We start from the raw sequence: 12,241 nt of genomic DNA, 5'->3' as shown, positions 1-12,241 counted from the left end.
GTAGGCAGTTGAGTTAAATTATGCTTGAAAAGATAACTGTTAACTTCAGTTAACTTGTTAAATGCAGGAAAGCATTTCTGATGGGATGAGAAGATTAAAAGAGTAGGATTTCAATAGTGTTTCACCATAATTGTAATCTTGCCTATGCCTGTATTTCACTTGATGCTTAATATTAGACACATACTGAGTAGTCACTGTTGCTGCAATTCACACATTTATAGGGAAAAAAAAGTCCTTTTCTTTGAAGTATCACTGTTCTGCCATCTGCTGCTCTCTGGAAGGTGGTAATCTAATTAGGTTTTAGTGGTACTAAAAAACTGGACAGGAAAATTAAAGTTTTAACCTGATATATTTCATAGGATGGAATGAGATATGGTTGTATAATTAACTTTCTTTTATTCTCCCCAACCTGAAGAGGGGAAAAAATGTTCTTCCTTGTGCAAATCATGCCACAGCGAGTATCCACCAATGAAGATGTCCTGTGAATGAAAGATTCCTTCCACATGCAAAAATGAACCAGGCATTCCTGAGTTATAAACTTACTTACATATATGACATCTGCCTTTAATCACAATGAAAGCCTGAATCCTGCTTGAAGCACAGTGAGCCTTGTAAAAGGGCTAGAAATGTCAGTACTCTATTGTGATAACATTTGCTGTACTGATTAACAGCCGTGGTGCTTTGCAGTGGACTGATAATCTGCCTTCATGTGTCTTTGTGTTGCCGTTGTGTCTCCTTCCTGTGGTTCCAGCTGGGGCTGTGGACAGAGCAGTGGGATCCCCTCTGCAAACCTCCCATGTTCATGTAGTTTTATGTGTTATGTCTTTGTCTATCTGCAAACCAATGTGTAAAATATTTCAAATATAATGAAAAACATTTTCCAGTTAGCTACTGTTTAAATTCCCATAGCATGGTCTGGCGTCTCATACAATCATCTCATGCAAGTTGATGTTTTAAATGTCTTTCAAGTTTCTTGACATGTAGGAGTTTCAGTTACTAATACTTTAGTAAATTCCAATAGTTTTTAGTAGGTGTGTTTGTCTTAGTGGTAGGTTTTCACCAAGCTTCTTGGATGCTTTTTTTAAAAATAAAGGACCAAATAGAAGGGATAGGGAGCGTGAATGGTGCTTTACTCATTCAATGGATTCTGTATCCATTTCCATTGAAATAGGCAACAGAAAGTTGAATCTCAGGGATACTGCAAAATGGGGTATGTTTTGGTCAAGATAGTACCCCTATTCAGCGTATTTTATGTAATAGTATGATCTCTAAGGATCACTAAAAGATATAGATATCAGGTGGATGTTTGTCCCAGCCTTAGTTGAAATCATGATTTGAATGATGCTTTGGTGAAAACCATCATTGTGGCTTGTGGCAATGTGTGGTTGATATCCTGGTTGTCTGTTAATATCAAACTTGTAGAAGCAGAAGTTGACTGGATTTATTTTTAAAAGTCTGGTGGTAAGATAACACACTTAAACACAAAAAGCCAATAGCACCTAAAAAACGATTGTCTTTCGAATGGACCCAAACAGTCATACAGGCTCCAAACTCCTTTCATTTCTCACTTGATGTGCCTGTTTTTGCTATTTTCCCCTTGCCCCCAGCCCAAAGTACCAGAAATTTTTCATTTCTGGTACCAGTGTCTACCATGGTGTGACCAATTACCAGAAGTCTGGAGGTTTTCCTGCAGCCCTGAGGAGTTTCTGGAACATCTGATGTTAGATTAAGATAGGAGTGAAGGACAATGCGTAAAATGAAGATTTGAGGAAAAGAGATGATAGAAAAGGCAAGAATGTGAAGGAAAAGCACAAGATGGGCTTGCTTTGACTGTCAGTCTCCTTTTATGACTCACTACTTACAGCCTTCATAGCATGTATTGCCTTCATTCTTTCTACTATTTCTGAAGTATTTTCCCCTCAGAGTTCACAATTCCTTTCATTGCAATCAAGAACCATGCTAAACAGTTTATAGTTTTATTCACTATGTGTATTTAATGCACAGTATTCTATTCCACAGAGAATTTCTATGGAATTCTATTCCATAGAGACCACTGAGTCTGTGCTTTCTGCTTGTTTTCTGCCCTTCCACCCCCAAAGGTCTTTGTGAAATGTGCACATCACTGAGACCATCCTCACCAACTTGAGAACTGGAAAAATCATAGTTTCAACTTCCCTTGTTCCTCATATGCCTTTCTTGACTAGATTCAAGAGCTGTCTCACAGGCATACATAAACTGTTATTCCTCCTTTTGATAAGGAACTGTCTCCCATTATGAAGAAATTTACCCTTTCAATTATTTTGTAACTCCTTTTAATGTTATCTCTAGTTTTCACATCCTCTTAGAAATATGGCTCGGCACAATACATAGGAATTAATCCTGACAGTGCCACATACTGTAGTGAACCTGCTTTCCTACTTCTGTCCCATGGATACTATATTTTATAGTTACATTGGTCCTTTTGCCATGGCCTTGATGTTAGGATGTTTATTATGGATTGGATGAAAAATGCAGCTGAGCTAGATTGTTTAACGAAAAGAAGTTCACTTCTGCTCAAAAGCAGCTGCCTACAGAAGATTAAGAGAAGAGGACAAGGTTATATGATATTCTCCCGGTTCCAACCATTATGAGTTCTGTAACAGTTGTGGTTTCTGAGTATTTACTAATATTTGATGGAATTCTTTCCCCTGTGTGATTTCCCATCATCTTTGTGAGCCCAAGTAAGAATTTAGCAGCACAACAACGTTATATTTGGCAAGAAGTTCCACATCTGAGCAAATTGCATGAGGAAGTACCTCTATTTAATATGCTCTTTAAACTGGCTCCGTACCAGCTTTGTGTATTGCCTCTTTGTTGTTGTGGTGAGACAGAGTGAGCAATCATAGTGACCTGCCTTCTCTAGTCCACTCATGATTTTTTTAACCTTTTTCTCTCTACTGGGTCATCTATTTTTCTAACCTGAATTCTTATAGCTAGTCATCTAAGCAGGAATTCAATTCTTTTCTTTGTCCTGAGCATTTCCCAAATATTTTTCAGTAATTATCTCCTGCAACAGAATCTCCTCCTTTTGCAGACATGATCTGTACTATTGAATGACCAAATCGGTTATACTACATTTTCCTTGATTTATACTCCATTTATTTGTTTTCTAATCCTCTGGATTCTTATTCCTTGCTTTGTAGTGATTAAATGCTTTCCCGTTGTTTCCCTCAAAGTTGATATAAGTTTTAACCTCATAGGGTAGTATTTTATCCCTGTCCCCTTTTCTCAGTTTTGAACCCCTACCATCTTCTGGCAATTTTCTCAATATTCCAAGACTTATAGAAACAAACAGTCTCAAAAGCCACACACAAAAAATCCTGGCATGCACAGCAGCAAGATCTTTTTCTGATACAGTTTTTATCTCAACTCTGCCTGTATTCCTTTTTCATTCTTCTGATGCTGTTTTTGCTCTGCTGATTCATGTTTTTACCAAGCGTGTCTATAGAGGCTACCACAGCTAAAAGCTTTGACTGAGTAGGTTGGAATTATTCCCTTTTTAACCTGCTGATAAGTCTCTTATGTCAGATATGAGGTGATTTACATATAATTCTCCTTATCCTTGAAGAGCTTCATCTGATAAAATTCAGACTTATTAAATATCCTTTTCTCAGTACACTGTTGCTCCTGAGCCCCCATTAAAATATCTTAACACAGCTTTACATGTAGATGATCTCCAAAGAGAGAGGGAAAAACTGGACCATATGAATGATACATTGCCCAACAGCATAACTCACTATGATTAGGTGATTTTGGTGCTGTGAAAGAAGAGATATCAGTGGGCATTTGAATTTTCTCAAAATGTGTAAGTATTGAAGTACTGACATAATGACAGAATCTGCTTGTTACAGCAGAAGAAACAAAAATAACTGAAGAAGTTGTAAGATTATTAAAACCAGGAAATTGTCAAGCAACTGTGGTGCTCAGTGAAGACGGAGAAATGTGTTAAGAAATGTTAATTATGTTGTTCAAAATATAGTTTCTTTTATGTCCTAAGGATATTAGTTAAAGAAAAATAATGGCATATACTACTTTAGCTGTGGAATCCAGATGGAATCCAATAGCTTAGGTCATGATCATAGGCTAGGGAGTTATTGGCAGAAAGAACTGTCCTGGGCTTTGCTTTTGTTTTGGTTTTAGAAATGATAGGGCTTGAAGAGCTTGTTTTAAATATTTGTGTTGTTATCACATATTAGCTGTTAAGTGTCAGTGCTGTGTTTTTTAATTATGCAAGACATGTTAAAAAATTATCTCTTACCAGAAGAGCTTAGAAATGCTGTGCTTTTAAAAAGTTTTATGTTGTCAGTAATTTTTTCTTGCCTTTGACTTGTCACTGCATTCTGTAGTAATATCTAACATCCTGGATGGATATTCAGCAGGTATATCAAAGGGATGTTGATGTTTGTCATGTTGACTGATAGGCACCAATTAAGGATCTGGCCATATGACAATGTATTGAAGAAGTCATCCAATGAGCAGGTGATTGTTGCTGTAATTTTCTTTTATCTCTTGGCAACCTTAAACTCTAGTTCATCTAAGCTTCAAGCCAGCACTGTTGCATAAGGAGGCAGTCCAATCTTTGTCCTTCACAACTGTGGCCAAGCAGTAAACCCAATTAGGGAACCAGTATGGTTAAAATAATTTGTTTTAATGTACAGTCACAGAAACACTCTAGCAGATGCAGAAGGAAGAAGCTGCTGTGATGAGTGGAAGATGAGAATGAAGTCTAACCAGGAGAGCATGGACATAGGATGAATGTGAATCTGTGTCTTTGACAGCATGAGCCAGGTTAAAAATAGCTTCTGGAAAGCTTACGCCTTTAATTTATTTACAGTAAAATTTCAAGATTCAGTCTCTCTACAAGGAGAGCCTGAAAATTGTCTCTACAGTTTTAAGAACATAGTTCCTTGGGCAATGTTCAGAGTGGGTGTTAAATGCAGAAAAGAGGGCAGAAGATCAATTTGGCTCTGTAGGGATATTTCATTAAAACAGAAGAATCATTAAAAGTAGTGACAGAGGAGACAGATCCTAGATTCTTTTACTGTTTTCCCTGTCTCCCACTAGCAGTTTAGCTCTCCATTGTTTTCTTTATATGTGTATTCTTGGTGGGTTTCTGTATCGTTTATCAAGTGAATAGGCAGATGCTGCCATTAAAGAGAGGAAGATGCAGTCGCTTGGTATTGGCAGGGGCAAGTCATAAAGCTGTTTTGGTCTCCAATAAAAGGCAATTGATGTCTCTCCTGATCTTTAATGGCTTACACTTTTTTTTTTTTTAACTGGAGGCAGCCATTTACTGCCAGCATCTTACACCTCCACTCTCAATCTGCTGTGAGTTCACTCAATGCTTCGTCTGCTTTCTCCTAAGGCCAAAGGTTGCTCATTCTCCCTGCAAGGAGAGGCTTTGTCAGCCCCTCCCCAGCTGGAAACATATGTTTGAGACTAACACTTTACTTCCTACAAAAGGAAATATATGGATATTAATATAAAGTGGACTTTGATTATCTAAAATCACCTGTCTGAATAACTGTATGCTCTATAATTTGACATATGCAGACTGAAGTGTTTCCTGATGGGGAGAGTCCTGATGGTGAGAGTGTGGTACTTTGAAGAACTTTTTATTTTGGTGTTCTGGGTTGCTTATTCTTGAATCATACCCTAGAAATATGTAAAGAGAAGACAAAGCAGAGGTACATTTTTTTAATCAAAACCTAAGTCAATAATTATAATGATTTCTCAATAATTATAATGATTTCTAGAGGTTCATATGGCAAATCATAATTTGAATGGTAAGATCATACTTAACTGATTTATTGTGTCAAATCACTAGTCACCTGTAGGTCATTTAATAAAAACTAAATACATGAAATAATTGTTTTGCACGGAGTACAGACATCTTCCCATCCATATGGAAATTCTGTGCAATCAACCCCAATTCTCAGACAGCCAAGCAGTGTAAAACTGCAGAACTGCAGCATTTGATTTATGGGCAGCTGAGCACTGCAGGCAGCAAGGACTCCTCCTTAGCTTGGCAGCGACTGTTGTTTTCACTAAAATGACTATTGCTGCAGAGATCTATTACGATCAAAGGATCTGAGCCAGTTTCACACACCCATGAGGTCCTCCTTTGGTGCCATTATGACTTTTAGCAGTTAGAATGTTCTTGCCTCTGTCTGGACAGTGGGGGAGTTAATATGCAGTGTGGCAAAATCACAAACCACAAAAAGTCAGGTAAAACGTGAAAAATCAAATAGAGCAACATTGGAAAGCCTATTCCACATCTCTTTTCCCACCGAAGTTATCAATAAAAAGGAGCTGTTAGTAATTAAATAGGCCAGTCCAGGAGCATGGGGCAGCAAATTACCCAAGGGCTTGTGAGTTTCCACTGATTCTTCTGCTGGTTTTACCTGGTTTTTGGGGTTGTTTTTTAGTTTTGGTTTTCCCCAATAAAGTTCTTCACTCGTATGAAGTTGTGTGGTTCCCATTCCAAGAAGTTCTGTTTAACTCATGCGACCTCTGAAGGAATTAAACATGTTTTGCTTCCTGAACGGAAAGCCACTAGAATGTTTACATAGTGAAGTAGTCTCTCAAGATTTATCTCCTCCTTCTTCCTGGATTTTAAAGAAAATAAATTCCACTTGGTTGAAGTTGATTTTTGCTTTAATATTTTTAATGACGAGTTGAGGACACTGGGCTGAAAGCACAGAGGTCAGAGTGCTCAGTTCTCTTCTAAGTTTTGTCAGGGACATGTGTTAATTCAAGTAAATTCTGTTTTCTATTGTGCAAAATAAGTCTAATGATACATATGGCTATCAATTCTTACAGGTTTTTTTAATACTTATAATAGTGCCTCTCACAGAATTGCAAAACATTTTTTCTTGAGTTATTACACCTCCTCCTAATTCCTGTAGATCCTATAAGATTTAAAATAAGATTTTGAAGCACAATGTCATGTTCAGTGTTTAAAACCCCCGCAAAATTATATTTGTACTTTCTTCACTATTTCCCCATCTGCCAAAATTCAAGTCTTTTGCAAAAATCAGCAAATTGACATCAGTTTATTTATCCTTAGGGACATCAAATTAACCACTTAAGTTCTAAAAATAAATAACTAAAAAGGGTGGAGGAAAGAGACAGAAAACAACAAGAATATGTCACAAACTCTCCCTGAATTCTGGAGAATATATGATTAAAGCATTAAAATGTCCAAACAATGCAGCTGAGAAGAAAGTGTTCGAGCTTGGGCCTTTTAGCTGGCTCTACATTAAGCAGCATTAATGTTTTTATACAGTCTTTGGAAAGCTCAGAATTGACCTGTTTTCATTATTTTTATTGGCTCCCTTGATGATAGACAAATGGGGCTAACTTGAGGCCAGCATAACCAGCAGGAAACTTGGGTCATGGGTAGTTACATTTTTAAAACTTGTGTTCTAGGGCTGTTCAATCAGGATAATTGATTGATTGTTAGGTGGTGGAGGGAGCCCCTAAATCACTGGAGGTGGCCAGATAATGACAATCTGCCAGTGGATTTTGTTTGAGGCAAATTTCCCAGCTCCCTGTGGAGCCATGCTCTGCAGTGAGGTTGTGAGTCTCTTTTTTTTTCATGCACGGTCCAGTCCAACTGGCCTGTTTGGACAAAATATCCTCTGAAACTTGGAAGTTCCATTTGATGTCCTCTGTGGTGCCATTTCCCAAGAGATAAGGGGCGAAACATTCCAGAGGAGTTCATACCCCAGAAGGACCCTACATGCGTTCTGAAGTTAATAGTTTATTACAGCTCTTTAATTTTTTTTTCCTCTTTCATTTTTACTTTGAAGATAAGAGGTGGCAATTGTTACTTGAAGTTGTTGAGTTTTAGCCTGTCCTACAGTAAATCACCCTGAAAGTTTAGACTTTTTTTTTTTTAATCATATATGTTTGGAAGTTTGCCAAAGATGCTGGACATGTGTACTTGAAGGAGCTATGATCCTTGAGCAGGAGCTGTTCACTCTGCTGTTTTATACAACCCTGTGCATCCTCAGTGCTCTGTGCTTGTGGATAACCCATGCATGCAAAATACAGCTCTTTCAAGAACTCATCTTCAGTGGTGTAGCAGCATGCTGTGGCATGTTTAGAGGTGGCATGAACTAGAGTTTGTGTATTGGGAGGGAAGGAGGGAAATAGATGATGCTCCAGTAGATAGTAGATGATGTTCAATAATACCTGACATAGGTCTTGCCTCTTCATAAAAATGAATTCAGGTCAATATAGACTGAAGTTCATAATCAATTCCAGAATAATTGCACATGTAGGTTTATCTTGATTTCTTAGATTTTTAGGGCTGATTAGGCTTTTGTTCATTGCAGATGGCTTCCTTATGATAGATGCATATGCCTGAATTCCTTGAGGCTTTGTCTTTTTCCATCTTAGTATCTGAAAGTTCTATTATTTATTATACTGGCATCCAGATGAGAATGGAAAACATAACATCTGACCACAATGAAGTCCCAGGAAAAATGGGTCCATGGCAAAACTTGTATGTCAAGAGCGGGGTAGGGTACAAAAGTCCACAGAGTGTAGTTTCTTATAGCACAGCCTGGAAAAAAGTTTCTTGGAGCTTAAGTAATTAATACTTTCTTAATTATTGAAATCTGCAGTGGATCAGTGTAGGTATAAAAATGACAGTTTATGAGATGCTTGCTAGCATTTCTGAGACTGACAACAACTAAAAATACAACCAGACCCCTTGTATGGAGTATACCAGGAGATAAAGCTTTCAGTTTCTGTGTTCCTAAAGCTATTGCACGGTTTTGCTGTTGTATAAACTTGTGTCTCTTCCTAATATGTTTGATTTGTATTTTATTTACTTATTGTGCGTCAATTTAAAGGGTATATTATTGGCTGTGGTGCCTATTTACCATGATTGGTCTGTGTGAAGTTAGTGTAGTAACAACCAAGAATAAATGTTTGTAGACTTGATTCCTTGGATTACAAGAGGTTTGATATTTCACTGTACACTATGAATTGACCCACAGGTTTTCACAGGGGGATCTTTTAGGTGATCATAGGACAAGGGGCAGGGTACTGGTATTGCAGGAGACCTCCTGGATGGATCTGAGCAATCACTACCACCAGGAAAGAAAGTCTGTTCTTTCCTCACACACCTCCCTCCCCATAGAAGAGCAGAATGTTCCTCCTGTTTGCCTTGCAGTGTTCCCACCTGTCACCTGATCCTGCTGCTGAGTTCCCAGCTACGCCAAAGCGGAAAATTAGCATGTAGAAATTTCATCCACAGGTGTTTGTCAGCAGTGAGGGTGGCAGTTTGATGGTACAATTAGTCACTGTCTGTGAGTGTCAGAGACTTGCACAATGGATCTAAATGTCAGCCCTGGTGTTGCATGATGTGGATGTAAGCAAGTCAATGGAAGCCGGGCTTTGAACCCACTGCTCATGTACAAAATCCAACCCAAGGATGAAGCCTAAAATTTAGACGAAGTGTTTGACCTTGTGCTTTGTACCATTTTTACCCATACCAAGGGATGGATGCTCTTATCCTCTCATCATACTGGTACTTGGAGAAGATCTAATGTAATCTTTTCTGGTGCTAAAATGCTGCTATCATGAATCCCTAAGAAAAAAAATGTCGACAACTAATAAATTCACTGTCTGAGCAGCAAATAAATCACATCACCATCTACTGACTACTAAGCATGTGAATATTGAATGATGTGCCACAGGAGCATGTCTGGTCCTAACTTAGAAGCACTATAGAGGTAATCTGACACAATCTTCCTTCTGTTTTTCAGACTATTGGTGAGTCAGAAATGCCCAGTGTTTTGAACCAGTTATTGCCAATGATCAAGTCTTACAACAAAAGGACAAAAGATGATTATGCCTGTGAGGACTTCCTTGTTTTGCTGGTATACATATATTCTGTGGTTGGAGAAATCAAATGTGGAAAAGAGCTGGACACAGCTGAAGAAGAGGTGAAAAAGGCCCTTGTCAAGGCAATTTGTGATGAACCAGAGCCATCTCCTTTGCTGCAGAAAATTACAGGTAAGATTCTGCTTGTGTGGTGAGAAATTGGATGTCTGGGAACATGTGAACTGGGAGAAGTGTATAAAAATGGTTTGACTTGTCTGTGGTGCTGAGAGTACATGAGTAAGCACAAGGATTTCCTGTAGATTTGTTCCATCTCCTATGTTCATATATGCCAAATGCTGACAGGCTGTCCTTGAAGAGTGCTGAGTCTGATGAAAGCTCTACAAGTTGTTCTTTTTCTTAAAGGTTGGCTAAGTTTGTGTGTTTTCATAAGGTAATCTTTTCCACAATTTCTTTCATTGATTGGTGTAAAGTTGACCCTGGGAAGTCAGAATTAATCCTGGAAACGTGTTCAGTGAACCACAGTTGCTTTGTGAATACGAGGAGCTGGCTTGTCTGGCATAAAAGAAGAAATGTGTCTAAAACCAACATTGAGCTTTTTGCTGAAACAACACGAACATTAGCCTTTAAAAATAGCGTGCTAAGCCTTTTTTAGATGAGCACTCATAGAATAGGAAAGCCCTAACCTCTTGTTGCTGTTATCACATTTTAGAAAAAAAAAATTGTTAAAAACTTAATTTTAAGTGAGCTGTGGCTCCAGAGTGGCCTAGCATAGGGGAGAGGGGATCTCACTTTCTGCTATCAGTTTTCTCAGTATTTTGTAATACTGAGTAGGTCATTGACCAGGTCATCTTTGAGGTGGAGAGCATATGTTCATAAATCAAGATATTGAGAGGAGTTTATAATTGAAAGCGTTTGCCAAGAATGGGCCTAAGTGGGGAGTCTCAAGGGAAGTGGAATAATAGAGCTGTTGGTTATTCTGGTACTATTCCCTGTGGACACTTCAAATTAAAAATACAGGTGTGGTCTCACTGGTCTGCTGTTGCTTTGAGTGTAAAATACTGTAATAGCTAAGAGACTTAGTTTAGGAATGGGGTCACTCTGTCATATTTGCACTGTGGTGTTATTTTAATACTCCTGGCCACAGTGCCCACAGTATCCCAGGCTCTTGTCGACTTTTGCCTTCCTGTTTTTCAATATGTACTGTACATCTTGTCCATCAAATGGTGTTTCCCACACAACTTCAGTGGCATCTTCTAGTGGATGGGATGCAGTAATTTCTGAATTTCTGTTTTCGAATTTTTCTCTTTCTCCAATGATCAGTTTTAAATCACAGTTTTGTCAGTTTCTCTTCATTCTGATTAATGTGAGTATGTGAAGATTTTAAGTCTTTAAAACTTCAGCCAAGTACCAGAGAGACTGCTGAGGAGAAATACAGTACAGGTAGTTTTAGACCAAGCCGATCGTTATTATGTGATGAAATTAATTGCATAACACAAAGCCAGAGGCTTTGCATCCTTAGATTTCTGTATCTGTTTTCACACAACCATGTCTGTGCAATCTGCACAAGTAGGTGATAGTACTGCATACTTTTTGTATACTTATTGTTTGATACTTTTTTGGTTCTTTCACATTTTTTTGTCTTACATCTTGTTTATTTTGAGTCATTTATGGGAGAGGTCAAAGGAAAATAGCGTGTATTGTCATAACCAGAAATAAATATCATGTTGGCAGCAAAGTATCACATGAAATTTCTAGGAATACTCCATAGGTAGTTTTCAAGCCTTTATTTATCTGACCATTTGCTTTGTCAGTGCTAGTGGAATTTGCTGAATTTGCAATTTGCTGTATTTGCAGTACAGTTTAATTGGGAAGACTTAAAACTTGACCAGCCTTAGACCTACCTTGATCTCTGTTTTGCCAGGCCTGTGTTCTACAGCCTGCTGCCCTCTGACCCTTATGTAGCTTGCTTGCTACTTGAGAGCAAAGCAAGTCAGAATTGTGGGACCATCCATCCACAAGCTTTCCTTCAAACACACAGGCACAGCCAGAGTCTCTTTGTAGCATGGCTGAAAGTCAGGGAATAGAGAGCAGTGACCGTTTCTCCTTTTTGTACAGTTGTAGATATAGTGCCAAGACATATTCTGCTACAGCAGAACATCTATGAACTACAGACTGACTATTCCTTTTAGCAGATGCAGGTTGACATATTTTCACAGAGTCAACACAGCTCTGCAAGTTAGAAACAGCCACAAGTCTGGACAGATCATGTTCCAGACCTACAGCATTCTGCTCTCATTTTACTTTTAAGTCAGGAACAAGAAAACCTTTTTTTTTGTTCTTA

The 12,241-nt window shown here is 38.3% G+C and overlaps 1 protein-coding gene across 1 annotated transcript in view; it reads left to right on the top strand.

The window, feature by feature from the left end:
* SCFD2 (sec1 family domain containing 2) overlaps positions 1 to 12,241 on the top strand; it is a 189,267-nt gene that overhangs the window by 70,209 nt on the left and 106,817 nt on the right. Inside the window, exon 5 of the mRNA XM_014873410.2 lies at positions 9,822 to 10,071. Coding sequence (XP_014728896.2) covers positions 9,822 to 10,071 — 250 coding nt within the window. The remainder of the gene's footprint in view (positions 1 to 9,821; positions 10,072 to 12,241) is intronic.

This window comes from Sturnus vulgaris, chromosome 4 (assembly GCF_052056855.1).
Source record: "Sturnus vulgaris isolate bStuVul1 chromosome 4, bStuVul1.hap1, whole genome shotgun sequence".
Lineage (NCBI taxonomy): Eukaryota > Metazoa > Chordata > Aves > Passeriformes > Sturnidae > Sturnus > Sturnus vulgaris.
The sequence above is the reverse complement of the archived record's forward strand: the minus strand, read 5'-3'. Positions and strand labels throughout refer to the sequence as shown.